General features: G+C 49.0%; 2 protein-coding genes across 9 annotated transcripts in view; one reads left to right on the forward strand and one right to left on the reverse strand.

Moving 5' to 3' along the window:
• The window catches only part of ACACA (acetyl-CoA carboxylase alpha), a 113,981-nt gene extending 106,776 nt beyond the window's left edge, over positions 1-7,205 (forward strand). For all 6 annotated transcript variants that reach the window (XM_062615755.1, XM_062615758.1, XM_062615756.1 and 3 more), the window contains 4 exons: positions 1,843-1,997; positions 2,376-2,546; positions 4,417-4,553; positions 6,834-7,205. In XM_062615755.1, the coding sequence (XP_062471739.1) occupies positions 1,843-1,997; positions 2,376-2,546; positions 4,417-4,553; positions 6,834-6,960 (590 nt within the window). In that variant the 3' untranslated portion in view covers positions 6,961-7,205. The remainder of the gene's footprint in view (positions 1-1,842; positions 1,998-2,375; positions 2,547-4,416; positions 4,554-6,833) is intronic.
• Positions 7,206-9,273: 2,068 nt separating this feature from the next.
• Positions 9,274-27,662, reverse strand: part of AATF (apoptosis antagonizing transcription factor) — a 51,221-nt gene continuing 32,832 nt past the window's right edge. Inside the window, exons 11-12 of one of the 3 annotated variants that reach the window (XM_062615773.1) lie at positions 26,821-26,892; positions 9,274-11,822 (exon numbers count right to left, since the gene is read on the reverse strand). In XM_062615773.1, coding sequence (XP_062471757.1) covers positions 11,657-11,822; positions 26,821-26,892 — 238 coding nt within the window. In that variant the 3' untranslated portion in view covers positions 9,274-11,656. Of the gene's footprint in view, positions 11,823-12,341; positions 13,464-13,943; positions 14,012-26,820; positions 26,893-27,662 lie in introns of those variants that run through there. The other 2 variants (XM_062615771.1, XM_062615772.1) reach the window with 2 other exon arrangements.

Here is a 27,662-nt window from a genome sequence, read left to right on the forward strand (position 1 = left end):
TTGTGCAGGGGGGTTTGGCAAGGCCCTGGCCACTGCTTTTGCCCTTTTACCCTGGTGTTAGTGCTTCCCAGAGCACTTCTGTAACTTGTTTAAGGCAGTTTTGCTACTGATGAGGAAAGAAAAAGCTAAAGACACTGCAGAATGGAGAGGTTTTGGTGCCTTCACCGCTGTGGGGAGGCTTTAGAGGTGTTGAGAGCAGAATTAAGACGTTTACGTGGCCTGTTCTGCTCCTGCCAGAGCAGGAACCATACCAGCACCATGCAACAGATCCCAGCACCCTCGGATCCTGCAGAGCAAACCGCAGCCCAAGACAAATGTGACGTTTCATGGCACGTAGAGTGCTGCCTTAGACAGTGCCTTGTGCTGCTGCCAGGTTGGGAAGGTCACCCCTGCTCTGCCTTCCTCCGAATCACCACCGTGCCTCACCTGGGTGCCAAAGCCCTGCGCGTGCTGTGCGCATCGCAGTGTCCTGCCCTGCATCGCGGTGTCTCTGCCCCTTGCAGAGAGCTGCTGCTTTTGTTTCCCTATTGATTAGCAGCCTGTCCGCTCCCGGAGCTCGGTAGCGTTGCTATGATTTAAGCTTTCACAGTTTCATTAACTGTCAGGTACCTCTAGAGCAGAGGCATCCCATATTTTAGCTCCCCCCCGTGCCAGGTGAGATTTGTGGAAGGAGACTTCCTTTTACCACCAGATGACTGAAGAAAGCCCCGGCTCCCTGACGGACCCCGAGGCCCCGAGATCCGAGTGGGGAAGAAAGAAACCCATTCCAAGATATTTAATTGTACAGGGGGCTTACGGGATTGATCGGGAGCTTAGCTTTGTACAATAGTGCAGTGAATAAGAAATGCTCCTGACAAACGATCGATGATGGGATAATCACTCTTTATCCCCCCTCCTCATTGTTACCTCCTTGCTTGCAGGAGAACAGGGTTCAGAAGTCAAAAATCTTTATAGACGCTGCTTTTAAATTAAGCAGAAAATAGACATTGACATATTTGTTAATCTCACCTCCATCATCCCTGGGCCTGCCTGCTCTGCCTGCGTGCCAGCGGACGGGCTGAGGTGCGCCTGTTCCAACCAGGGAGCGGAGGAGCCGTGAGGGAAACGGGGATAGACACAGCCTGTGGGGGTTGTAAGAGCAGCTGCTCTGAATTCAAACCTTCCTTGCAATGCTGAGGCTGGGCAGCATTTCTGTTGGGAGGCACGTAATGCCTTAGAAAGAATGGGGTCTGGCCGGTGGCTCGGGAATGTCTGTGTGTGTGTTCAAACCCTTCTGGCTTGGAAGAGGAGCTCCGGAAGGAAATGGCTTGATACAAGCAGTGCAAAGTAGGAAGGAGCAGGGCCTGCACTGAGCCCAAGCCCTGTGTCAGGAGCTGCTCGTGCTCGTGCTCGGTGTGTCTGTGCTTGCTGAGGCAGGGATGCCGATGGAACCAGCCTGCAGGAGAGCCTGGAGCTGTGCAGGTGGTTTTACACTGTCCCCGTTTCCTGCTAAATGAGCTTTGTGTTGGGACATTATGCTTTTTGAGGAGGAAGCCCAGTAAATGTCACTTAATTGATGGCTCAGCTCGCTGGCGGTTAAATGGAAGAGTTTCCATGGTGAGCTCTCCCTTGGAGCTCTTGCCTAAGTACTGGTGGCAGGAAATCCAGGCTGGAACCCTCACACGTGGCTCTACTTGGCCTTGCCGGGAGCTGATGCTTGGTGTTTGTCCCGGCCAGGTGCAGTCTGGGCTTCATCCCGACGGAGGAAACTCCCATTCTCTGGGCTCTGCAGGGCTGGTGGCCTTTCCCCCTGGCTCCCTCTGCTTTGCCCCATCTCTCACATGTGGCTGTGCCTGGTTGCAGGTACCCCTGAGCTGAGCCCCACGGACCGGAAAGAGCTGGAGACGAAGCTGAAGGAGCGGGAGGAATTCCTGATTCCCATCTACCACCAGGTAGCCATGCAGTTTGCTGACCTGCACGACACGCCGGGCCGCATGCAGGAGAAGGGGGTCATAACGGTGAGTGCCACGGGGCAGCCCCTGCGGGTTTGATGCGGGAGGAATGGGGAGTCTGGTGCACGCAGAGTAACCCAGCACCAAGCCCGTCAACACCTCACCCAGCCCCAGTGCCTCTTCCCACAGGAGCAAACCCTCTGCACCCCCCAGCTGCGTCCTGGTCCCAGGACACCAGCGTGTTGTGCACCCCTACCTGATCCATGTCCATTTGAAACCCCACGTTTTCTGGGCCTGATTGGGACGATGGGTGGAATCTTCAAAGCTCAGACATGGGAGTGTTTGTGTTTCTCTTGTGCAAGCCTGTTTTGCCAGTGGGAATAAGGGATAGGTAATTCTCCATGTAAGTGTCGTCCCTCACTCCTGTCTCCTTCACTTGGGCAGGATATTCTAGACTGGAAAACCTCCCGAACCTTCTTCTACTGGAGATTAAGACGGCTTCTTCTGGAAGATGTGGTCAAAAAGAAGATCCACGATGCCAATCCCGAGCTGACCGACGGGCAGATCCAGGCCATGCTGAGGCGGTGGTTTGTGGAAGTTGAAGGCACAGTGAAGGTAAGTGGGAAAGCTCTCACCAAGGGGTTGGTTCTCCCAGGTGGAGTTCGGGTTTGATGCCTGGGTTTTACTTGCCATGCCCACAAGCACTTGAGGTGAGCCAGGAACTTGGGGATGGTGGGGTCAGATCTCAAGGGCCTGGTGCTCCTTCACCACTGCCACATCTCACTTAGCCCAGGGGAGCCCTTGGCTGTCCTCCCTGGGTCATGCAGTGCTGTTAACACCCTGTGGAGCCGTCCGAGGCCGGGACACGGATCTGGGCGCCCCTCGGCGCCATCCTCGGCCTCATCCCAGCGCTGGGGCCGGGTCTCCTTTAACGGTGCTCAGCCGGGGAGGCCGCAATCCCTGGCACTGCTCTCGGGGTGTTTTTGTCAGGGCTCCAATCGGAGCCCGTGGTTGATTCGATTTGATTTGATTCTATTTTTGAAGTCACAAACACTGAGGGCTCTGGGGGGGGTGTCTCTGGGGGGCAGCGGCTTTATAAGGTAGTGTCTCAGTGTCTTTAGAAGCGGGCATCTCGTTAGCTAATACATTACACCAATCAAGGAGAGTTATCTTAAGCCACAATTAATCTGCTCCCTGGCATATGTTGATAGGAAAGCATCATGCTGTTTCTTAATTAAAAGCAAACGGATTAAAAATGATTAATAAGAGTATTAAATATTCTCCTAAACTAAAAGCTTTGGGATTCTTGGGTAAATCGAGCTTTGCACAGGTCTGCAACTGTGAAGGCAGCTTCACAGGCCTCGCTTTGTATGCACGGAGCGTTTCTGGCCTGTCTGGGGGCAGAGGCAAGGAGCAAAACCTGGAGTTTAAATGAGTAATAAGGGAAAACAATGAAATAAGCAAAATCCTGAGGTTGAGGTGACAGCACTGCGGTCACACAGTCATAGACACGATGCTGGAGGTTTCTTATTAGTGTCAGGTAGGGCTGGGGCTGGAGTAGGGTCTGTGCTTGGGGCTGCTCATGGCAGTGCCAGCTCTAACCCGAGGGTGCAGCACCATCTCCATCATCATTCGGAGGAACACGGCTTTGGAGCAGCCCAGGGAAGGGGAAGACAATTCCTTGGCCTTTGGAACAGGTAATTCAGTGTATAATGAGGGGTGAGCAGTGAGGATGGGTGAGTGCTGCCTTTGTGCTCCTCTCTGGGGTTTAAGGACGTGGGCCGTAGCTCAGCAGGATGGGAAAGATGCTTCCAGGGCCCTTGCAAAGACGCTGCATCCCCCCCAGCCGAAGGCTTCACTTTTGGGTGCAAACACCCATTGGATTCTCCTGCCTCCTGCTCACAAGCAGCCCCAAATCACTCTGCTCCCAGTCAGGCCACAGGCACAGCTGTGAGCATCCCAAGTGTCCAAGGTTCCCTGTTGCAGCTGCTGGGGTCTGCCCTATGCTGCGCCAGGAGGGTGCCCGCTCACCCCACGGTGCATTGCACCGAGCTCATAGTCATTCTGACTTTGACTTGGTTAGTGATAACAGAGAAGGATAGTGCACCTTTAAATGAGGAGCTTTGTGTTTAATTACCCAAATAAAATGACATAAATATGAATGAGTGCTAATGGTGGTACTTGCTTTTCCGGAAACCATTAACAAAACGATTCTTAAATGATTTGTAAAGAAAATGAGAGGAGCAGAGAGGAGCGAGCAGGCTATTAGGAGTCTCACACACTCCTGAGTTATTATGTAGGCAACTACCAGGCAAGTACCAGGTGAAATGATCTTGCAAAGGAGAAAAGGGGGAGCTGGCACCAAGGCTTTTGGGGATGTGGAGACCCCGAATGTTCCCCCTTGCCTGCCACTGACTGTGAGCTGGGAAGGGTGCATGGGGAGGGCAGAGCAGGACACGGGGTGACGCGTGGGGCTTGTTCACAGGGCTACTTGTGGGACAGCAACAAGGACCTGGTGGAGTGGCTGGAGAAGCAGCTGACAGAGGAGGAGGGAATTCGCTCCGTGGTGGGAGAAAACATCAAATACATCTCCAGGGATTACATCCTCAAACAGATCCGGAGGTGAGGCGCCCGCGCACGGCCTGGGTTATGGAGCTCGGCCTCTGCCGGGGCTGCGGCTGCAGCTCCTGCCCCTGCCGGGACACTGCACGTGCCTGGAGCAGGATCACACACCAGCAGGGACGTGAGCAGAGGATCGGACCCTCTGGGGCCATCCCTGCCCTCTTCTGGGGCAGAGCCAGGGCACAGACACTCCATTGGAGTCAGGTAATGGAAAACTATCTTAGATATATACACGCACACACATACACACAAACACATACAAACACACATATACACGTACACACACGTACACACACACACACACACATACACACATACACATATACACATACACACATATACACACACACATATACACATACACACATATACACACACACATATACACACATACACACATATACACATACACATATACACACATACACACATATACACATACACACACACACATATATACACATACACACATATACACATATACACACACATACAAACACACACACACATATACACATGCACACATATACACACACACACATACACACATACACATACACACATACACACACACATATACACATACACATACACACATACATACACATATACACACACATATACACACATACACACACACACACATACAAACACACATACACACACACATACATATACACACACATACACGCACACACATACACACATACATATATATACATACACACATACACGCACATACACATACACACATATAGACACATACATATATATACATACATATACAAACACACATACACACACACATAGACATACATATACACACATACACACACACATATACACACACATAGACATACATATACACACACATATACACACATACACACACATATACACACACATATAGACATACATATACACACACACATACATATAGACACACACATACACATACATATACACACACATACACGCACACACATACATACATACACATACATATATATACATACATATACACACACACATACACACATATAGACACATACATATATATACATACATATACAAACACACACACATACATACACACACATATACACACACATAGACATACATATACACACACATACACACACACATACACACACATAGACATACATACACACACACATATACACACACACAAACATACACACACACATATACACACACACAAACATACACACACACATATACACATACATATACACACACACATACACACATATACATACATATAGACACACACATATATACACATACATATACACACACGCACACACATACACACATAGACACATACATATATATACATACATACACACACATATAGACACATATATATACATACATATACACACACACATACACACATACATACACACAAACACACACACACATATACATACATATACACACACACATACACACATACATACACACAAACACACACACACATATACACACATATAGACACATATATATACATACATATACACACACACACATACACACACACATACATATAGACACATATATATACATACATATACACACATACACACATATACATATTTACACACATATATATACACATACATACACACACATATACATACACACACACATATATACGTTTATACACACATGCATATATGCATATATATACATACCTATACATATATATACATACACACATATATATGTACGTTCTCTCCTAAAGCCAAGAGAGCTCAGCCCTGAGCTGTGCTGCCCACACATGGCTGGAATATCCATACCTTTCCTTACCTTCATTTTTATTAGCCCCTGACCTCTTGCACTGGTTTCCTCTCTGCTCAGTGTCTTAGAGCCCAGCTCCCTTTGAGTGCTCTTCAGAACTACACCAAATAACGGGTAGAGCATCATCTGCTCCTCCTTGCAGGAGTTTCTCTCTCTCCATTGGAGCCAGTTTGACCCTCACAAGACAAACGAGGCCGAATTCAAACAGATCTTGTTTGGTCATTTTTATTTCTTAAACTGGAGGCCCCTTTTAAAGCAGCTCCAAGAGCTCCGGGGAGCGATGCTCCGGTGGGTGCAGGGCCCCATGTCTGCTGACTCAGGGCATCTCTCACCATCCTTTCCACCAGTCTCTCTGCAGCTGGGGCTCTGTGATGGCGGGGTGTGGGTGCGGGTGCTCCCAGCTCTCTCGGGTTCAAGTGCCGGGGCTGCCCTCACTTAACTCTCGCCTCTTTCCAGCCTGGTCCAGGCCAATCCGGAGGTTGCCATGGATTCCATAGTGCACATGACCCAGCATATATCACCCACGCAGCGAGCAGAGATCGTGCGGATCCTTTCCACAATGGACTCCCCTTCGTCAACGTAAGAGCATCGATTTCCCACGCTGCCCCTGCCCGGTACAGTGGAGGATAAAAAGCAGCAGCTCAGAATTGCCCTTTGTCTGCTTGACTGCGCCCACTGTACCGCGACCGGGAGGCTCAGGGAGCGCTGCCACCGGGACATCTGTATTGTTTCCAATCACACTGACCAGAGGAAGCGCGTTCCTCGGCCAGAGACCCGAGGGAGGTGATGGATAAACACAAGCGCCTGCGGAACCCAGGCCCCGCTGTCTTACCTGTACCTTATTTATTTAACAAAGCGTGACTGGACCGACGCTGCTCAGCGCCACAGCCAGGCAATGACGGGTGCTGCGGCACCGTGAGGCCTGCGCACCGCAGAGCCCGCTGACAAGTGCCAATGGGACCCTGTGAGCGCGTCGCCAAGGCTGGGCTCTGCCTGTGGGAGCCCAGAGCCCTCCTGCCTGTGTCCTGGGGCTGGGGGGGGAGCAGCGCTCTGGGTCAGTGTCTGTCTTGTTACCTGGGAGGAGTGGAGGGGAAAGAATGTTTCAGGGCTGCCCCTGTGCCCTGGAAGGCTGCGGGGATGGCTCTGGGACCACCACGGTGTCAGGGCAGGATTCTGGAGGGCAGTTCCCTGCTTGCTTTGCCTTTGTGCCCAATTCCTTTAGACCTGGCCAGCAAACTGCGTGAAAAGCCCTTCTCAGAGGAGGTTAAGAGAGGAGACCACAACGCAGCTGCTCAAACACCTCTGCTCCTCCTGCCCTGCTTACTCAGAGGGGTTTGCAGACACGAGCATCCCGTTGTGTAAGTGCTAATCCCTTTTGTAGGAGTGGGAAACTGCAGCAGAACACAGGGGAGGGGAAAAGGCCAGAGCCACAGCCAGCAGTGGGGTTAGAAACGCACAAGGAAATCTTGGTCCAGTGCATCCGAGCAGAGGTTTTTCTCCATCACTGCCTGCACACGGGAAGATGGGAATGTAAGAGAAATGATTTCTGGTAATCCCAATGATCACTCTTGGAGCAGGTGAGGAACGTGTGTGGCAGGTAAGCACCCATCCCCACAGGCTGACCCAGCCCAGGCCCCAGCTTATTGCTACACTTTTGTATTTTCATGGGCCTCCTGACACTAGTAAAAGCTCAGAAAAGGTGGAATTCTGGTTGGAAGCACAGTCAATCCCTAGTACACAAACACTGTAGTGGATCTGGTCTAACTAGCACTGGAGAGCTTACCCCAATGATGGTCTTAAAGGTAGTTCACATTTTACAGTTCCTCTTTTAATATAGATAAATAGGAAGAGATGTTTTAATGGGAGAGTTAACTAATGATGGTGCCAGTGCCTCACACCTGTACCTTTTTTCCTTCTGAAGTGTAATGTGCTGGAGCTCATCCCAAATCCAGGGTAACCATGCTCCTCCCAAGGGACCAGCAGCCAAGGGAGCCCTGTCAGCTGAAGGACTTTGCTAAGAACCCCAATTTCATTTAAAAGACCTTCCCTCCCCCCCAATAACCCCCAAAGCTGCTTTTCCTTATGCCAGTGTGCGCTGCAGCAGGACACACAGGACAGGCAGGAATGTTGACCGCTCGGGGGGCATCCCAAGGTACAGGCACCGGGCGAGGCTCCGCTTCATCCAGGGGCAAACCCAGCCCCTGGGTGCCATCAGTGCTGGTCTGAGGTCGGGCTCCAGCACTGTTCCCTGGCAGTGGCACCGGTGCCGTCCCGGCGGTGGACGCGGTCACCGGCAGGCAGGGGTGGGGGAGCTGCCCCCGGGCCGCACGGTTCTGCTGGTGCTGAAGTCTTTCACTTACCTCAACTTCTTTTAATAAAAGAATGAATTACAGCTCTGCTGCCTGCAGTGTCGATGTGTCCCCCCTGTCCCGGCTCACTCCCAGCCCACCGCCACCATCCCGGCGTGGCGTCAGCGGGTCCTGTTCCTCCTCCATTGATTTACTGTCATCTTTAACAAGACAGTGACTGGAACAGTGAGCAAACACCCAGTGATTGTCCTTAAGGGGGTGGGATGGTGGCCTTGGACCTGGCCAACAGGAGCCCCTGGAGAGGAAGCACCAGGATGGAGGGTGATAACACAGACACCTGTTGGCAGTTCCCCACCTTAAAGGCATTCCTGTGATGTTAAATGGGGGCACGTTTCCCAACACAACTCCAGCAGTTGTTTTTCAACCCAGAATCCTGACAGTTAAAACGGGGGGGGGGGTGAGCGACACACAAGGGGCCAGCCCCCAAACTCCAGAAACACATTTAAAACTCTTTAGCCTAAAATATCTACAATTAAACCCCCACGAAAAGCAGCACCAAAGCTGCGAGCTCTCCAAAGCCCAAGATCAAAGTGCCATCATCTTTTAACGCAAACCTTTTGTTGCAGCAACAGTCTTAAGAGGGATGAGAAACATCAAAAATACAAACGGAGGCAAACTGTGGCTCTGGTGCTGTGTTTTGTTTTAGTCTCTTCTCTCAATGTGGGCCATGAAATAGGTCAGCTCCATTACTGCTCAGCCTTCCCACAAATATTTAAACCAAATTGAATTGCACACCCAATACCCATCACAATTACAGCCGGCACAATAACTAAATTAGCAATTCAACAAAATAATTGGAAATGCGATTCTCTCTATTCCCCAGCCTCCCCCGGGGCTCCGGCCGATCTATGGGGGGAAAACTCGGCTTTACTAATTCTGCAGCTAATTAGAGACACACTTGTAAATGAAGTTGTTTGTCTGAAAGTTGAAATTCTTTGCTGTTGGAAGGTGGGGGGGAAGGATTAACACAGCCCCTCTGTGTCCCTCCCATCGCACGCATCGTTCCCCGATCCACTGCGTAGCTGCTCTGCAATGTCTGGCAAAGGTGTAACGCCCGTTTGTGTAGGTACTAATTAGCAGCTGTATCATGAATTAACAGCCTGTGGGGTGGAGGGTGGTGTGTGAGGCATCTCCCTTGCTGTTAACTGGCAGCGTGAGGAAAACTGGGTGGGAATCATCCTGGTTACCTGTGTCTTCATGGAGGGCAGAGCTGTGTCATCCCACTGCTGGGCATGGGCACGTCACCTCTGGAGCCTCTCTGCTGCGTTGCTGCTCAGGGATTACACAGGCTGCACCTCCTCCTGCAGCACACTCCAATCCAGGCGAGCGACCGCTCCGACAGCAGGAGTAAAGCCCTGCTCTTAACAGCACCATCAGCAGATGAAACGGGACTCGTGAGCGGGCACTGCCAGTCCAGGTTCTCCCCATGCAGCCCCTACCCAGGTGGTGACAGGGGACAGCAGGAGAAAAGGCTGGTTAAGCACTGATAAGTGAATTCAAAAGCATGCTTAGTAGGGCTTTGACTTATCTCCTCGAACAATGCGAATGAGCAGTTATCAGATGTAAAGCATTTGTGTTACCCTTTAACACTACAGCCAGCTCCCACTCACAAACAGGAAAAAAGGGTAAAACATGGAATGCCCTGGTGCTAGGAGTGTAAAGGACACAGGAGTCAAGCAGAAAGGGGTGGCACAGCACCAGCAGCACCCCAACAACCTGCCAGCACAGCAAACCAAGAGTAGGTCAGGGCCATGGTGTTCTCTGTTAAACACCCTTAATGCCTGCACTGACAGTGCAAGCAGCATGAACCCATTCCACCACCACCAACTCTGGAAGCAGCCGATTTACTTCCCTTGATGCCTTCCAGAATGGTGGTTATTAAACCATGAGATTTTAATGATGTTGGAAGACCACACAGCTTTGCTGCTGCTGAGAAATCAGTGCAGGTACAGTTCAAGGGGTGGGGACACCGGTGTCTGCTGGGGAGCTGGAACTAATGGAGGATAGACAGAGGACAGAACCATTGCCAGGAGGTGCCTTGGATGATGGTTACACCAAGAGGAGGCCGCTGACAGGCATCAGCCTAAACTAAACCAACTGGCTCACCAATGAACACGGGATTACTCACCATATCCCAGCACTGGTGGCTTAAAGATCAGCCATTCCCTGCAGCCATGGAGCCTCCGGGCCCTTCTCCCCACAGCTCCCTGCATGTTGCTTTACCTGTGACTCCGGCACCTTCACAGAGGGACGAGCAGTGCTGCTGGGCTCTCTTGCTGTGCACAAGGTCATCAGCAACAGAAAGGGAGCAGAGAGGAGCCAACGGTGACATTCAGTGTGTTTTCCACCTGGCAAATCCTGACCAGAGAGCTGCAGGGGGGGGAAGAACAGGAGAAATCAATGCACTTCCCTGCGAGCTGCAGCTCCTGCTCCGCTGTGAGCAAGCACCAAGATTTATTCATCCATGATCCGCATGTTTTCCACACAAAGTCAATACTCACCTTGGCACTTGCTTATTTTCTAAAGCCAAGAAAAATGCTCCATTCTGCACAGGGCTGGAGCCTGCCCCATGCTGCTGCCGCTCCCTGCATCGATCCAGAGGGGTGAGGACCAGCACCGGGGAGGAACAGGGAAGAGAAAAGCTCTGATGGCTTCTGGAGCCAGCAGCTCCCTAAAGACAGGGCAGAAAGGCAGCAGAGCTCCTGGGAGCAGCAGTTGGAGGAGCTGGGTTTAGCAGCATTACCACACTTTTTATGCCCTGCTTTAAAACAGCAAGTCACAAAAGAAACCCCTTTCCCAAAGGAATAGTTCTGTGAGCAGCCCCTCACATGGAGCTGCAGGATCTGCTTTGTGCAGGGTGGTAGAACCCAGCCAGACCCATCCCCACACACAGGTGTACCTGTTCTGCTGTTAAACAGCATTCAAACCCTCTGTGATTTCACACAGCAACTGGTTCCAGGCAAGTCTCTGCAGCTGAGCTGGGTCTCTCTTGCTGTGGAGGGCTCTTTTCTCCCCATACATCACTGGAGGTGTTAGGAAGCCAGTTACTGGAAGCAGGTGACTCCAAGACTTCAATCTGTAATGATGAGGTGCAAAAATGATTAATTAGTATTAGGTCTGCAGACAGCTGTGGGGACTGAGAAAGCCTTCTGAGGGGATAGAAGGATAAACCTGTGCTGCAGCACAGCCCTTTTCAAGCAGAGACAGGAACAGAGGGACAGGAGCAATCCCCACACGGAGATACAAAGTGGGATCATCTCCTGTGCACAGGGTCTCACCTGAAGCAGAGTTCATGGCTTGGGCTTCCTTCCTTGTGACCTAACCTGTTACACATTTAAAACCAGAATGCATGTTTATTTAGGAACAAAGAACAACTAAAGTGAGATCCTGTAGCCCAATGGGCAGGGAAAAATCCAGCCGACCTTCCCATGGAGTTCAGAAACGGTCAACAAACACGTCAATGCAACTGCAAGCCTTTACACTCCCATGCTGCGTGGCGGGTGTCCTCAGAGCCCCCAGCACACGGGGATGGGCAAAGCAGTGCTGGTGAAGTGACACCGTGCTGGTGGGGTTTCCTGCCCTGACCACACTTGGATCACCAGGTTACAACGCATTTTAATTGGATTGCTCAAAACACACAAAACAAAGCTCAGTTCACGTGGCCACAAGCAACGGCCCTCGTACACACACATGTATGCACCGATTATTTACGCAAGATAACCTTCACTGCAGATTGATCACAGCAGGCTGACAGATCCCCCTTGCAGGGATTTAATTCCCAGCTTCTGCCCTTTGGATATGAACACCCCACAAGCCCCTCACATGAGTCCTCTCCTCCGGCCAGTTTTACACCCACGCTGGCATCCCCCAGCAGCGGGTGATGGTGATGGTGAAGACAGGACGGCTCAGGGTCATGATTGGCAGAAATGATTCAGTGCACAGGATCAGTGCTGGACTTCACCAGCAAACAGCCCCAGATGTACCCCAGTGCTGTGCTCATCACCAGTCAGCCAACATCCCTGTGTGCACTGAGAGCTCACTGAGAAACAGTGTGAACAGGGAGCTCTGGCTGCCTGCAAGCGAGAGCACCTTTTCTCTGTTTTAAGGCCATGTTAATTATGTAAATGACATTTAAATCCTCTTGACTCGCTGAAAACTAAAGTCACACATTCCAGATATGCAGCCAGCCACCAGAACAGCACGCTCCAGCAATCCCCCCATCTCCCAAATGAAAATCTCTACGGATTTAATACAAACGTGGGTGACCTGATTGCAGGGGGGGCTGGTGGTCCCTCTGCTCTGAATCGTGTGTGTCCCCCTGGCAGAACGCTGTGCCCAGCTTGCAGAATCAAGGTCAGGAATTTCAAAGAGAACAGTTAAAGCTGGATTGTCTTTGGGAGGAAGCAGAGTTCATTTTCAAGGCAGAGAGAGGGCGTTCAGCCAAGCTGAACCTCCCTGCTCTCCTTTCTGAGCCTGTGTGATTCAGCAGAAACTGCATCGAATGCTCCTTCAGTGGGGTTTTATAGCAACAAACCAGCAGCTGGAGAGACCTTGCTCTGGGTCAGACGAGCAGCAGCCCAGACCAAGGAGACGGCAGGAGATGGGGCAGTGTCCAGTGCAGGGAGAGGAACCCGCTTCTGTGGTCAATCCCTGCTAATTCTGCTCCGGTTCTTGGGGATTGGAGATCTTCCCAAAGAGCGAACGATAAAGCTCCGTCCTGGGGAAAAGAGGAAGGAGGGGGACAAGTTACTTTCCAAGGTCAAAATGGAAGCAGGAGGCTGCAAACCCATCCCCTCCTTAAAATGAAAAGGCCATGAGTAATTAAAAATGCATTCAACAATCTTCATTACCAAATAACGGGCGAAGGGGAGAACTTGCCTAAGACCAATCACATGCACAAGGCAAGTATGTACACACCTCAGTGTGCCTGGGTACCGTGTCTCCAGAGAATGAGGTGTTCTCTATGTCTGCCCTTTACAGACAGGCTTGTCAAGTAAGAAACCAAGATTGAATATTTTAATAGGCTGTATGAGCCCACAGAGCCATGAGGAGGATTCAACCACGCATCTACATGGGACTATAATTCAGTTTCCATACATTGTCTTGGACCTGACAGTACTTGAGAAACAACGAAAACAACCCAGCAACAAGACTCCAATTAATAGCACCCAGGCAGCAATTCTGGTAACAGGAGCAAGCTTCCCTTTTACAAGAACAAAGTGGGCTGGTGGTGTATTTATCTTTAACTTTTAGAACCAAAGTAGCCTGAGATGAGAGATGGGGAAAGGAGAGAGCATGTTTATAAATCAGAGGTATCTGGAAATCAAGGGAAACGCATTGGGAGAGCCTTATTTTCTAAGGCTGGTGTGCCAGGCACACATGAGTGGAGTGATGGTTACAGGGAGGATGGGGTTTTTCCTTCAGAACACACTGATCATCACCAGGTTTTCAGAGCAGTAACCAACTGATGCATCGCTGGCGGCCAGTGTCTCAGTGGTCCATCAGGGCCAGCACTTGGGAAAGCTGCTCCTGGAAAACTGTCATCACAGACAAGAGGAAAGAGACTTCTCCACTGCTCAAGACTGCATAAAACATGGCTTCAAAGGATGAAATCCAGACCTGACACAGACACTGTGATTTCAGCTGCTGCCTCAATGGAGGCTACAACAGGGACCACCCTCGCTAGGGGCTGCTTTGATGCTTTGCTCCTTCACGGATCAATAAGAGATGGCAACTGGTTTGAAAACTGTCTGCAGATGCTTCCACTGCAGAAAGTTACCTGTCAGCCTCGAGAAAGAGGGAACTTCTGAGGTCTGATGGCAGCAAAACGCCAGCCATTAATCCCAGGAAGACAAGGAACCAAGTATCAGCTCTGGCGATGCAGGAGGATGGACAGACACACATGGACCACTGAGACAAGCCACCATCCTCATTCACAGGGCCACATCTCTCCCATTAATTCTCATTTAGCAGCTAATTAACCCATCACTGCTCTACCCTCAGCAAATGAGGCTTTGGTGAGGGACGTGCCCATCTCCTTATATGACAAAATGGTTGATGTTGTGTTTTGTGTGTACAGAGTGTGAAACCCCAGCTGGAGCTTGTGTGTTACACTGGGAGCGAGCACAGGGGTTATGGCAAGTTTAACACAAATGCCAAATCAGAACACCTCTACAAAACAGGGCTGATGCACAAAAAGCTGTGAGTACTGACACCTCAAAGGAAAAAAAGAGGAGGGAGAGGAACGCCTTACCCAAACCTGCACCATTTTCCATCTTTGCTGACTCTTATCTGATAAATGCAACTCACTTTTGCTGTTTCAACTGAGAAACCAGGTGGCAAGCGGCACTGGGGACAATGTGACCTTAAGGCTGTGTCAGTGCTCAGAAGGGAGATGCAGAATGCTGCTGTTTTGTCCTCTGACAATCACAGCCCTCAGCCCGGCTTTGCCCCCTCGGCTCAGACCCCCTCATTACAGCAACGAGCGCTTCCCCCGGCGCTGCGATCGATGGCATCCCCGGCCAGCAGCGGGGTTCACGTGCCGGGAGCAGAGAGGGAATGCTCAAAGTGGTGCTTTGATAGGAGATCGTTTCACACGCAGGTGGCCAAAGCTGACAAACCCCATTGGAAGAGGCTGAGCAGCTCGGGCACTTCCAGGGAAACATCCCACTTTCATTCCTGCTCCCCTCCCTCTGCTATGTGCTGTTACCTCTCCCATAGGATGCAGCCTTCTCCTTCCCTGCACCTCGGTGCCAGTGAGCAACAGAAACCACTTTTGTTTTGCCCACAAGCCTCACTCACAGATAACAAGCTTCAAACCTTCTCACTGCTTGCCAAGCACACCTCAAAGGCATTCTGCAGCATTCCAAGGGGAATTCCTCCCAAACATCACCTCCACTGCACAGAGGGGCTCCTGCCTGCAATTCCTCTACATACACCCTTCTCTTATACATTCAAAGAAGTTCAAAAACAATGGGCACATTCTGGGGAACGCCACAGAAACCAACCACAGAAACAGGAGTTTTGGTGTTTTCCTGGTGAGCTGGCAAAAGCAATGTTTCTTTGCAGCTCACCCTGGCCTTTCCCACTGGTGGAGAACCAGTCCCCTCTGTTTTGTGTTCATTTTGGGGTTCCTGATAGCCTCCTGATGGGTACAAGAGTTCAGGGATCACTGCAGCATTTGCTCCAACCCTACAGATTTTACATAAACAGCCGTTTTCCAAGCAAGCAGGGCCCAGGGAGAGAAATTCAAGCAAGAATTTATCTTCACCAGCAGAGAAACGCTGCCAGCACCAACTGAATCTGACATTCACACCCTGGGTCTCATGGGTGCAAAGGGGGGGCTGCACCCACAGCCACAGGCAGGGAGCCCTGCACCTCACAGCACCCCGCAGCCCCAACCTCCTGGGCTGGTAACCTCTGTTTAAGTCAAAATCCAAGTGGAGCTGCTTGGATAATAACACTGCATGGGCAGACACTATCAAAGAGCAGCAGGAGAAGGAGGGGAATCAGGTAAATCCTGAAAGAGAACTAATGTTTCACCCTGAATGGAAATACCCCAACCCACAATCTTTTTCCCCCCCTCTTCTCATCATCTGGGCTACCTTCCTTTTACAGCATCTCCCCTCAGCAGGATTTAACCATGCAGAGAGTAAAACTCATCAATCCTCCAGGTTTAACCTTGTCTCTGTTTCAATTCACCAGGGTAAGTGTGGATTTTAATACTTTCAGCCCCCTTAAGGCTATGCATAATGAACCTGGATTTTGGTTAAAACATACAAAATTTCTCTCCTCCACCCACATGTATTAAACACCAGACTTGAGCTGAAGCAACCCACCCTGCTGCAAGCCTGCTACCTCTGGGTAAAGGAAAGGGGACTTCAGCACAAAGAGGTGCTGGTCTTAGCAATGTGCTGAGGAGTAACCTATGCGAGTAATTAACAGCACTTACACCTCAGGTAGAGAGTGTGGAAGAAGCAGGTCGATACAGGGGTCTTCCTTGAATTAAAATTTAACTTACCCTTTATTGCAACCTACAAAAGCAAGTAATGAGCACTAACATTTTTATTTCTTTTAAACTGTCATTTAGGCTGCAGAGGGGATAATTACCTATTTCCACTGTAGTAAGGTTTTATCACCCTTAGTGAGGCATTTTCTAATTTAATATTTTTACTATATTATCATAAAACCTGTTTCTGGAAAAAATGATCAGGAACCACACAGCCATTTGCCATAAAACATGTGTGTGTAACTACCTTGCCTTCATTATTTATGCATGTCTTCAGAGCTGGCTCCAAGGGCTGAGGACAGCACATGGGCTGGATGCTCTGGGAGCGCTGTGCCCAAGCACTCCCCCTTTTCCCAGCCCTAGGGCTCACTCCATGGGCACTCAGCACCTAGAAACTTTGCACAGCCCTTTCTCAATGCACCAGCAGCCTGAGACAAAAGGTGTGTGTGAGGGAGGTGCTTTATTCTGCTCCCTGCACTGTGAAAACAGTCCTGGTTTTGGTGCTATTTCCACCTCGGTTGTGTGGGAAGAGCACAGAAGGGATGTCCCTGCACCCTGGCCATGCTGTGGACCCCCGGGAGGGCATTCCCCATGCAAACCTCAAGCCAGCAGCTTGACTGTCTTCCCAGTCACAGCTCTAACACTTGCACAGCCCTTGGCACAGTCACAGCAATGCTCAGGGCTGTGAGGAGCCCCTGATGTGCGCTCTGCAGACAAAGGATCTGCCTGTGCAGGGAAGAGGTGCCAAGGCCCGGCTCAGCACCACTCCATAGCACTGCAGGGATGCCAACCAGCTCCTCAGCATTCAACCTGACGGATTTCATATCGACAACATGACTTTAAAAAAATCAAATGAAAGGAGCAGTTACTTCAGACAGTTATCAGTGGTGTACAACTGACCAATGGACCTCACCACCCTCCAATCCCAGCTATTGCTGCTACACACAGGCAAAATCCTTGCGACAGACAGCAAGGAAACACACACACCAAGGGCCAGAGGGCCCTGGCTGAATATTAATAGCAACAGCACATTTGATCAATCTATGAATCATCAAAATATACATCATTAAAACTGTTAGCAGTTCCTTTGCCCATCTGCAGCAGTACTATTCCACCAAATACACAACAGGGAAAACAAACACCTAAGTGCACATGGAAGGGGAGAACAGCTGATGGTGGGCTAGGCCACTTAATTATAGCCAGCTTACTTCTTGGGTTTAAATACACTTCTGTAAACGAGCAGAAGAACAATATTAAGGAGGAAAATTCCATTTCTGGTGGGTTTTTTCCAAGTGTTATTAATACAACATCACTTCCTGAGTCACTGCTGGCCTGGTTTACTACAAATGCCCTCCAGCAGGTTTCTGTACCTTTCCCCATGTACCTTTTACTTCTTCCAGGCCCCAAATTAAGAGGATAATTTAGAATATGCCACAAGCAATACTGAACTGTACCTACTCCAATCCCCCTGACACCCTCCACTGGGACCAATGAGTTTTTAATTCACAAAAGATAGAAAGATAGAACATGACAGCCCCCCCCCCGAAGAAAGGGGGGATGAAAAACACACACCCCAGATGAAAACTGAAGCTGGCTGTGGATCACTTCCTTGGAAAACTTTCTGTCTGTATCCTAAGAAATCTTTTAGCCAGTGGTATGAAATTCAGATGACCAGGTGCCCAGCAAACAGAGCAGGCTCCCAGGAAGATGAAACAAATTGAAGCCCCTTATTTTTCAATTCCTAGTCAAAAAGCAGTACCCTACATCAGCATGAGCGGGGTGTGGATCTGGCTCCATATCCACACACCTTCCAACACGCACTCCCTGCTCCTCTATTTCCCCAGCAACAAACCCATGGTACGGTCGATGATGCAGAACAAAACAAGCAGCAGCAATCACTGAAGGAGAATTAAAACACCCTTGTCTTTGAGAGCGAGGGGGCCTGACTGGCAGAGCCGAGCGCTGTGCGCGGTGCCATGGTGCTGCCATGGTACCCACATCCGTGTCCGGCGGCAGCGCGGTGACACGGTGCTGCCCGGGATGCAGGCCCACGAGATGGCACTCTCTCACTCGCTTCCCAGCACGGCCCAAACCCGGAGCGTGCAACTCCAGCTATAAATTACCCAGCCAGACGGCTCCCATCACCGTGCCCGGCGCTTGAAGGAGATCCAGACAGGTCTGCCGCAATTCCCCCTCGCTCACGCAGGTCGGGATCGGGTCCTCCAAGTCTGTGCAAATGCTTTTAGCCCCACGGCTTTAAATTATGACAGGTGACATGTGACCTCTGGTTTGTCTCCTGAGAGCAGGCACGAGATTTATAAGTACTTCAGAAAGCTGGTTCCTGCCTAAACAAAGGGACTCTACACACTTTGTGAGGCTGCATCTGGGGACGGGGCAGGGAGGAGAGGATGGAGATGCTGCTCAAGGTACCGCACCCCAAACTTAACAAGACCCTAGGTTCAGACCTGCCACCTCTGTCACTAATTCCACACGCTTCGCCCTTACACCAGCACACAGCCATCTGTTTACTGACCAGCCCTGAGTTTGGGACTTCTCTCATCCTGATTTTGATCCTAACAGCATTCAGCATTCACGTTTTCATCTGAGCTTTTACAGCACAAAGCGTAAAAGGTGGGGACAAGTGGCTGCAGAAGCAGCAAAACACAGGGACGTGCAGAAGGCTGCTCCCCTGGCATGCCTTCCAGCAGCATTCATTTCCCCATGAAATCCATAAAATGTTGCCTTCCCACTCTTTGTTTTTAGACAGGTATTCGAGCAGAGCAGCCACTGTAATGCTGCACGTGAAGTGCCCTGCAGACGTGCACGTAGGCGCACGGAGGGGACCATTCTTTGTGTACCTTAACATCCCATATTCCTAGGATGATTTCCCTCTTTCACAGCTTGCCTGTTTTATAACAGATTTGATGCAGGAGAAGACAAATTGTCTCACAAAGGGAGGATGACAAATCATCTTGCAGCTCTTAACAGGTTATTTTTTTCCCCTTTAAAAAGGAAATTTCCATAACAGAAGCGCCTGTCGTCTTACATGGGATGTCAAACATCAAATGCTGGGACACGATGATTTCAGCCCACTGGCACTAGCCAGGGTCACGTATCCCACTTCACTACTGCAGCCTCAAAACATACAACAGCTCCTCATTCAAATGCCAGCCTTTCTAACAACCGTGGTTAAAAGCAATATGGGATCCTTAACTGCATCTACATGAGCTGACTTCTAAGGCAAAGCCAAAGGTTAGGAGGGTAAAATCCACCAAACAATGATACACAAAGGGCAGAATGATACCAAGGCCATGGTGCCTCAGGACCTACAGTCAAGCCAAGCAGGTTGAGTTTCACAGGACAACAGTGGGTTTTTTCTTGGTTCCCAGCAGAGCTCAGGTCTAAGGCTCCGTCCCCCCATGCACTAAGTCCCTGAGTGAACTCAGGCTGTGCAGTAGGCTACATCACCTCCCCAAGAGAGCTCATACATCCCTCAAGGGGGTCCCTGCCATTCCAGGGGCCTCTTCCAGAGGCTACAGCGCCCAGGCAGGAAGCCTACCCTCATACCCACACCTCATGCCAAGAACAACAGCTTCCCCTCAAACCTCAGAGCACTGCACACTCAGAAATGGCCCTCCACGTCAGCACTACTCCCTTTCTTTCCCAAAACAAAGCCAATACAAAGCAGGGCAACCCATCATCCAGGCTGGGTCTACAGAAACTTAGAATAACTCTTCTTCACCAACACGGTCCCAGAAGCTGCTGGTTTAGTTGTTCCAGAAGTAAGAGCTTGGCTTCCTTTCAGGGACTTCTGTCGTGGTGAATGCATTGGATTGACAATCCCAGAGCCCAAATTCCTCCATTAATCTAGTCTCATGGTGTTTTAATACCCAAAGTACAAAGTGAGCTAAGTTCAAGGCTGGTATCTCACCAACCTTTCCTTTTTTTTTTTTCATATTAAACTCTTATGTCATATAAGTAAACTAATCTTTTAATACCAGGATTTCCTAGTACGTACCCCCCTCTGCTTGCAGAAAGAGACACTGTGACAAAGCAACTGCACTAAGTCCAAGAGTGAGAATGCTGATGGGGAAAATACACAACATCCTGCCTGAATCCAAGGGAAATGCTCTAATCCAAACCTTGCTGGCAGCTGGATAATCTGTGTCTTAACTCAGCTTCCCAGCAGGCACTGGTCTGCTCCTGCAAGAACAAGAGTGGGCTGGATGCTCTTCTATCAAGCATGACTTGAGGCCAATGGGATGGCCTTTGTGGATTCAGGGGCTTAAATCCTTGCCCTTGGCTGTGGGATTTCAGGCAGTGATTCCTGAAACACAAAGCCTACTACAAGAGGTGTGGAGAGACAAGGCATGGGCAGTACATGGGAGCTGGAAGAAGGGAGCCACAACACTGGCACACAGCCCTGTCTTGAAGTCCCAGTTGCCTGGGGTTCCCACAGACCAGGGACAATAAGGGAAGTGCCACCACAGGCACAGAGGCTATCTGGCCAAGCTAAACCATCAGCTCGTGGTGTATGACCAACGCTGCCTGAGGGCAGGGACCAGGTCATGAACTGGTGACAACCCAGTGTGGAGAGGTCTGGGAAGAGCAGGGGAGATTTCCCCAGCTCCTGGAAGGGCTTCACATTGTGGTAGAAATGCATGGTCTGACGCAGTCCCACCACAGCCAACTTCTTCCCCCTAATTTGGCTCATAAGAGATGCAAAGTCCTCCTCCATAATGAAGACCCATTTGCTGAGGCAAAAAGCAACCTCACTAAAAGCTTGATATATTCTCCCCCCTCTTCACCCAGTTATAAATCCTGTCCTGAACTCCAGCTTGCACTTGAGAACATGTCTCTTTTGTCCTGCCTGACTTTACTGCAGAAAAGCCTCCTTTTCCCTCCCATTCCTGCACTGGTGCCATCTTTAATGATGATGTATGGGTGTCCTTTTCCTCGGCGGTGCTGTGGGGAGGGGGTCAAACATGTGACACCGCCAGCATGTGTATCAACAGCAAATTATAAACCGTGTCAATCCAAGTTAATGCAAAGCTGTAATCCTCTTTAACAAGAGATCAAATCAGTGCCATGAGTTATGTTCATTCTGTAATCTGATAAGAAATAGAGTGAGCCTCTAATAAAAGAGTAATGAGAGCCCTTAATGATGCTGTTAAAAGGTAGCGCCAGTTAAAATATTGCTGTTGTTCCAGCTGATTAGATCACTGTTGCATATTTGCACAATCTTGTTTTACCTGTCAGAATAACCTGAGTCCTCCTGGGAGATAAAGGTGTTTGGACCAAACATCTGCGTCCTTAAAGGGTGCCTCACCTGCAAGTTACTGTCCTCCAGAAGTGAAATCATGATGCTCACCTGACTTAGCAGTAATTTGATATTACACTTTTTAAAGTGTCTGTGTTTAGTCTCTGTTTCACACACAGGTACACTGCAGAGATCTGAGGATCTATGTATCAAAGCTGACAGAGAGGCAGAACAAAACCAAAACCCACACACAGCTCATCCCAGGAAGAGAGACTTTACCTGACCTTGCCACAACCAGGCTGCTCACAGGGTGCACTCCTGCAGATGCAGCAGCTGTGTGTGTGCTGAAAAGATGCTCTATGTGGGCCTTCAGCTTGAACACAGAGAAATACACCTACCCAGCACAGGAGCTGTGAATGCACAGGTATCTGAGCCCCTGAAAACACGAGGCTGCTCCAAGCTGGGCCAGCTGAAGGCTCACAAGATCCCGTTTAACTACAGCTCTAGCCCAGACCCGCCGTGTCACCTTTGGCAAGTCACTGAGGCTCTTGACTCATGGATTTCTGGACCCAAATACCTTTGGAGATACGGGCTGTGATTGATCTGTGCTGCATTTCCCAAAGGGTAAACCAGAAAAGGCTGGAATCTTCCCAACTCTGCTGCACACGGTGATACTGAAGGATGACTGTGTTAAAGATTACACCAGACCTTGGAGCAATGGGATCAGTGAAGTACCACAGGTCATGAAGATGGGACAAAAAGGATTTCAAGGGAAGCCACCCTCAAACTCAGGTGAAATCACCACCAAAGAGAGATGAACTCTGTTCTAATCCTGGGTAATTCCTGCCCAAGACACCAGCCCTCTCCTCTGGACAATCACCACAGTGCACTTACACTCAAGCCTTTGCCTCCAGCTTCCTTGTCTTAAGGTAGGTCCATTTACATGGTGATGACCTTGGCCCAATTACAAAAACCTGGGCCCAAGAGCACAATAACTGTATTTAAGTCTATAAACACATACCCTGAGATAACCATAAAAATCACTTCCCAGTGCAGGTTTTAAAATACTACCAAAGAGGGGTTAAAACAGAGGAGGGCTCGAGGCCACCAGTGTCCCACACATTACAACATAATATATGTGAGCACAAGGTTAAACAGCCATGCCCATGTGTAGGGTGCATGAAAAACTGGCAAGTGGAAGATTAATTGCCTGCACAAATGCTATTATTCCAACCAGCAGCAAGAATAAGAAAGAATGTGGCAGTGATGTTGACAAAGGCAGTTATTATACGTGGACATTTCCCTTCTCAAATTCAGGCTGTAAAACAATTCTGGAGTGACTGCTCATCCTCTTCTCCATGCAGTGCTCAGGCTGCTTCTCCTCACACGTATCTGTTCTTTGTTTCTCCAGCCAGCAGCAGTGTGAAATGACAAACTTGATGTGCCAGATCCTGGGTATCCCACATGCAGCAAGCAAAGCAAGACAACAGTCTCAGACAACTCCCTTCTGCTTCTGCCCCAGTGACAAAGGGCTTGTGCATTCATCAGGAGGTGTGAGGACTTCGCACAGCCAACGAAGAACCAGAATGACACCACTCTGTGCCACATAGCTTCTGCCCACCCACATCTGCATTGGCATTTACTGGCACTTCCCAGGAATCTACCTTCATTCAAAGGAAATGTTCTGCCAGCTCTGTTTTCTACAGCCCTTTTCTATATGTAGCTCACCGACACACTAAAACTCCTCATACCACAACAGAGAACCCCGCTGTTCAGATGTGTATGTGTTTTGGGGTCGTGCTTTTACAATGCCTGACCAGAAAAAGAAAGGAAATGGCTCAGAGCATGATCACATCCTGTGAAGTGTATACCTGCATTTTCAATCTAGTAATTCACACTTGCAAACAATAAAATTACCTTTTTCTCTCACAAAGGAAGCTGTTCTCATTAATGCTTCCCTCTCATGCGTACAGGCCTTGTCCTTTCTTTTTAATTCACTTGCACTTTAAAGCAGATGTTGTATTCTTCTTGCCTTGTCTATACATTGTGTGCTGCTACAAAGGTATTATGGCCCATGGCAAGTGCAGAGGCATTTTAAACAGAGATGTGAAGTGACCCCTAGAGAGTGGCTGTGATTTAAAAAATGAGTGATAGCTGCACGTGTCTTCATTTTGGGAGAGCTGAACCAAACACCTACAGAGGGCTCATTTCAGACACTGGCCACTCCAGGACTTTGAGTATGTTTTATGTCTGGATGGAAACACAAACGGTGTAAAGCAGGGAGGAAAGGAAAGAAACTAAAGTTAAGTAACACCTAGGTTTTCCCTGTGCAGAGCAAGAATGCCCAAATGTGGAAGTGCTGCTGCAAAGAGGAGGCAAGAATCTGTTCCTAACAGACCCAAATTACAGCAGAGGGAAATTTAAGCTCAACATTAGTACTAAACATGCTAAAGCACATCATGTAGGGAGGAAGCTGCAGAGAAACTGTGTAAGGAAGACTGCAAAGGCTGCAATAGCAAAGGTAAGGCATGCTCTTTGTGTTACAGGTAAGCAGCAGGCATTTGGGCACACAGCGAGGGAAGCTTAGGCTTCTATTTGTGTATCTAAAACTAAAGCTTTCCTACATAGGTTAAAAACTTAAATACTCCTAATACTAAATGACTGATTTTGACAGGCACTTCCCAACAGCAGAGCTCTGCTGCACAGAAGAGGGATCAGAGCCCCAGACACACGGAGTGACCTGCTCAAGGTCATCCACGAAGCCACTGTCAGAACTAGAAACAGAACCTGCCCGCTTGATTCCAGCATTACCCCTTCCGGGTCCAGGGTTTGCTTGAAAACCTGATCTTGGCAGAAGGGGACACAGCTGCCCACAGGATGCGACCCTCAGGCACACTCGCTGGTGTGAGAACACATCAATTGACAGTCTCGCTGCAGCTGGATAAACCAGCATCAGGAGATGAGTGATTGAAATGCCATTAAGAGGAAGTATGGCGGGCCTCCAAAGTGGCTAATAAACTTAATGTAAGAACTAAGTTCCTGCAGTCAGACAATAAGCAGCAGCAGCTGCTGCCACCAAAGACTCTGTAAAGCATGCAAGCGCTGTAATAACCCGCTCGACGTGGAGAGAACCCCCAGGAGACATTTTCAGTAAACCAAATGTCAACCACTCTGTCCCTACCACAATGATAACTGTGTCGACACAGCAGAACGTAGATGGCATCCTATTAGCTGTAATAGCTTCTGAGGGTCAGGCAGGCTTCGTGCGGTTCGTGGTGGACTCAAGGTGCCTCCTGAGAGGAGTTAAGATAAGGGTTATGAAGATGGCAGGCAGATGAAGTGTAGCTGAGGCCCAAGGAGGCTGTTGTGCACAACAACTCCACCATCCCAGCTGCTTCGATGCACTTCACGTTTGCTGGAGGATTCTGGCTTACAGAATGCATTTTCTATGCAACTTTTGGATCACAAGTGAATGCAGTGGACTGTGAAGGAGCAGGCAATGTCACCTCTGGGGACAGCAAACATGGTGTAACTACTACATTATTAGGATCAGTCTCACTGGGGGTTTTTCACCTTCCTCCCCCCCCCCCCGTGTTCACCCCATTACAAGCTAAGTGTGCCTTCATTCTGGGGTCAGAGCTACCTGCTTAATCTGCAGGACAGTGCGATATATAGTGTACACAGTGTGTCTAATCTCACAGGGCTCAAGCCACTTTCGTCCCTCTCTTCCTATATTCCAGGTAAGAGAGTGGAAAAACTGACCACTTTAAATGGCTGGAGGCACAGCTTTCACCCCATACATGCACCACATTTATTTTCATGGCAAGAGGATTTAGACACTATTCAGGAATCAGAGCAGTTTTCTCACTTGAAAAAAATCAGAATAAAGAACTATGAGAAAGATTCATGATGAAACAGCACAGGTCATATTATGACCATAAAACATCTTAGTGCCAGCTTACTGGAGAGCTCTCATCCAGAAGCCTGTGCAATACCCCAAAAGGCAACAGCCTAAAACCAGCAGGTATGTGATTGTCATTTCACAAACAGACAGATGACATCTCTCTCTCTCACAAAGCACAAACATGTTCTGCAACCCAGGGGAAAGATGTTTCTCAAGCTTTCCACATCCATTCACTGGAAAAATTATCCCACCTCCTTCCCACAAAACGCTTGGCATTTCCAGCTTTAGTCTAAAAATGTAATACCAAGGAAAAATGGGTGTAGATGCAGAAAAGCTACCTAGTAACCATGCACAAAACTTCATTGATATTTGCTTCACTAATGAGCACATTAAAACAGTACAGTCTTCCAATAAAATTCCTTGCTCTTTAAACAGACACAAACATAAGCAACATTTAGGTCTTGAGTGTTTCTTGACTGAGCTATTCCAGTCATTAACTGCTCTAAGGAAACGCATACTAAACACATCTAAACCAGTTGCCATTTCTGTTAGAAGACAAGTTATCTGTAAGTTTTGGTTATACCTGAAGAGATCATATAACCTAGTTGTCTGTTTCCAAAATAATTCCCCAAAATGAGATTTCCAAATCAGAGGAGTTTTAAACCAGGAATCAAAACGTAGCTACTGAGATTTATGGAAAGTTCTTGTTTGGTGTCATGGTAATTACAGAGTGAAAGCTCAGCCAGAATGCCTGGGCAGATGTGACCAAGACACCCAGGCTATGATGCCAGTGACAAATGGTTAACTGATAAGAAGAAATGGAGGGGGCGACAGACTGAAGAACAGGTCAATATCATGCTGTCATGAAGCCATTTGAGAAACGTAATTAATCTATTACTCACCTGGCATCATCATTCATTGTACAGTGGTCAATAGGTGCCATGAAGCTCACCAGCTTGCTATGGACATGATACCTGAATAGTGCAGGAAATAAGCAGACAGCACATTAGTAACTATTAATGAAAAGGAAGTGTTGCTGCTTGAATAGAAACATACCAGCCCCTGAGATGCAAAGCACTGGCTTTCCTGGTGGCTGGTATCTAATGAGTCAGTAGTTGTAACTGGCAATTCCCCCTCCTTTTCCTCCTCTTCCTGTCTTATAACACGGACACAAGAACAATCAGATGATACAATGAACTGAATGGCAAACAAATCCTTTTTTATCACAGCCAGAAAGAGGACAGACAGCATCCATTAATTGTGTGCAAGTACCTAATCAGGCTCCCAAACAGACAACCCTGAAAACTCAAGAGACAAAGAAACAAGAACTCATTTTCAGCCTTCCCTTCAGCTGGCATCTTAATCACCTTCTGGAGTTTGTGCCCAAAGAGCCCACTGCGGGCAGCAGAAGCAACAGAGCATCAGATCTTCTTGAGCATCCATCTGCTATCACTTTCTTCCTTGCTCTGTGGTATCTAAGGCCTTAACGGATATCAAAAGCCTACCCTGTGAGCCATACCCGCAGCTGGGAAGTCTTACCCTAATAACTTCTAAATGGAGCACATAAAAGAAGCAAAGGAGAAAGACCTGCGCAAAGAAGAGATGTGAGACAGTGCTGCATCTGTCTCCACTCCTGATCCACCAAACCATTTTTGCAAGCTGTATCGCGCCTTCAGATACTGGCTCCCCTTCCTGCTCCCAACTCTGGGCTAGGAAAGGAACCTGCAGTGTTTTCATGACTTAA

The sequence above is a fragment of the Pezoporus occidentalis genome, unplaced genomic scaffold, assembly GCF_034315485.1.
Source record: "Pezoporus occidentalis ecotype Australia unplaced genomic scaffold, CSIRO_AGI_Poc_V1 ctg183, whole genome shotgun sequence".
Taxonomy (NCBI): domain Eukaryota; kingdom Metazoa; phylum Chordata; class Aves; order Psittaciformes; family Psittacidae; genus Pezoporus; species Pezoporus occidentalis.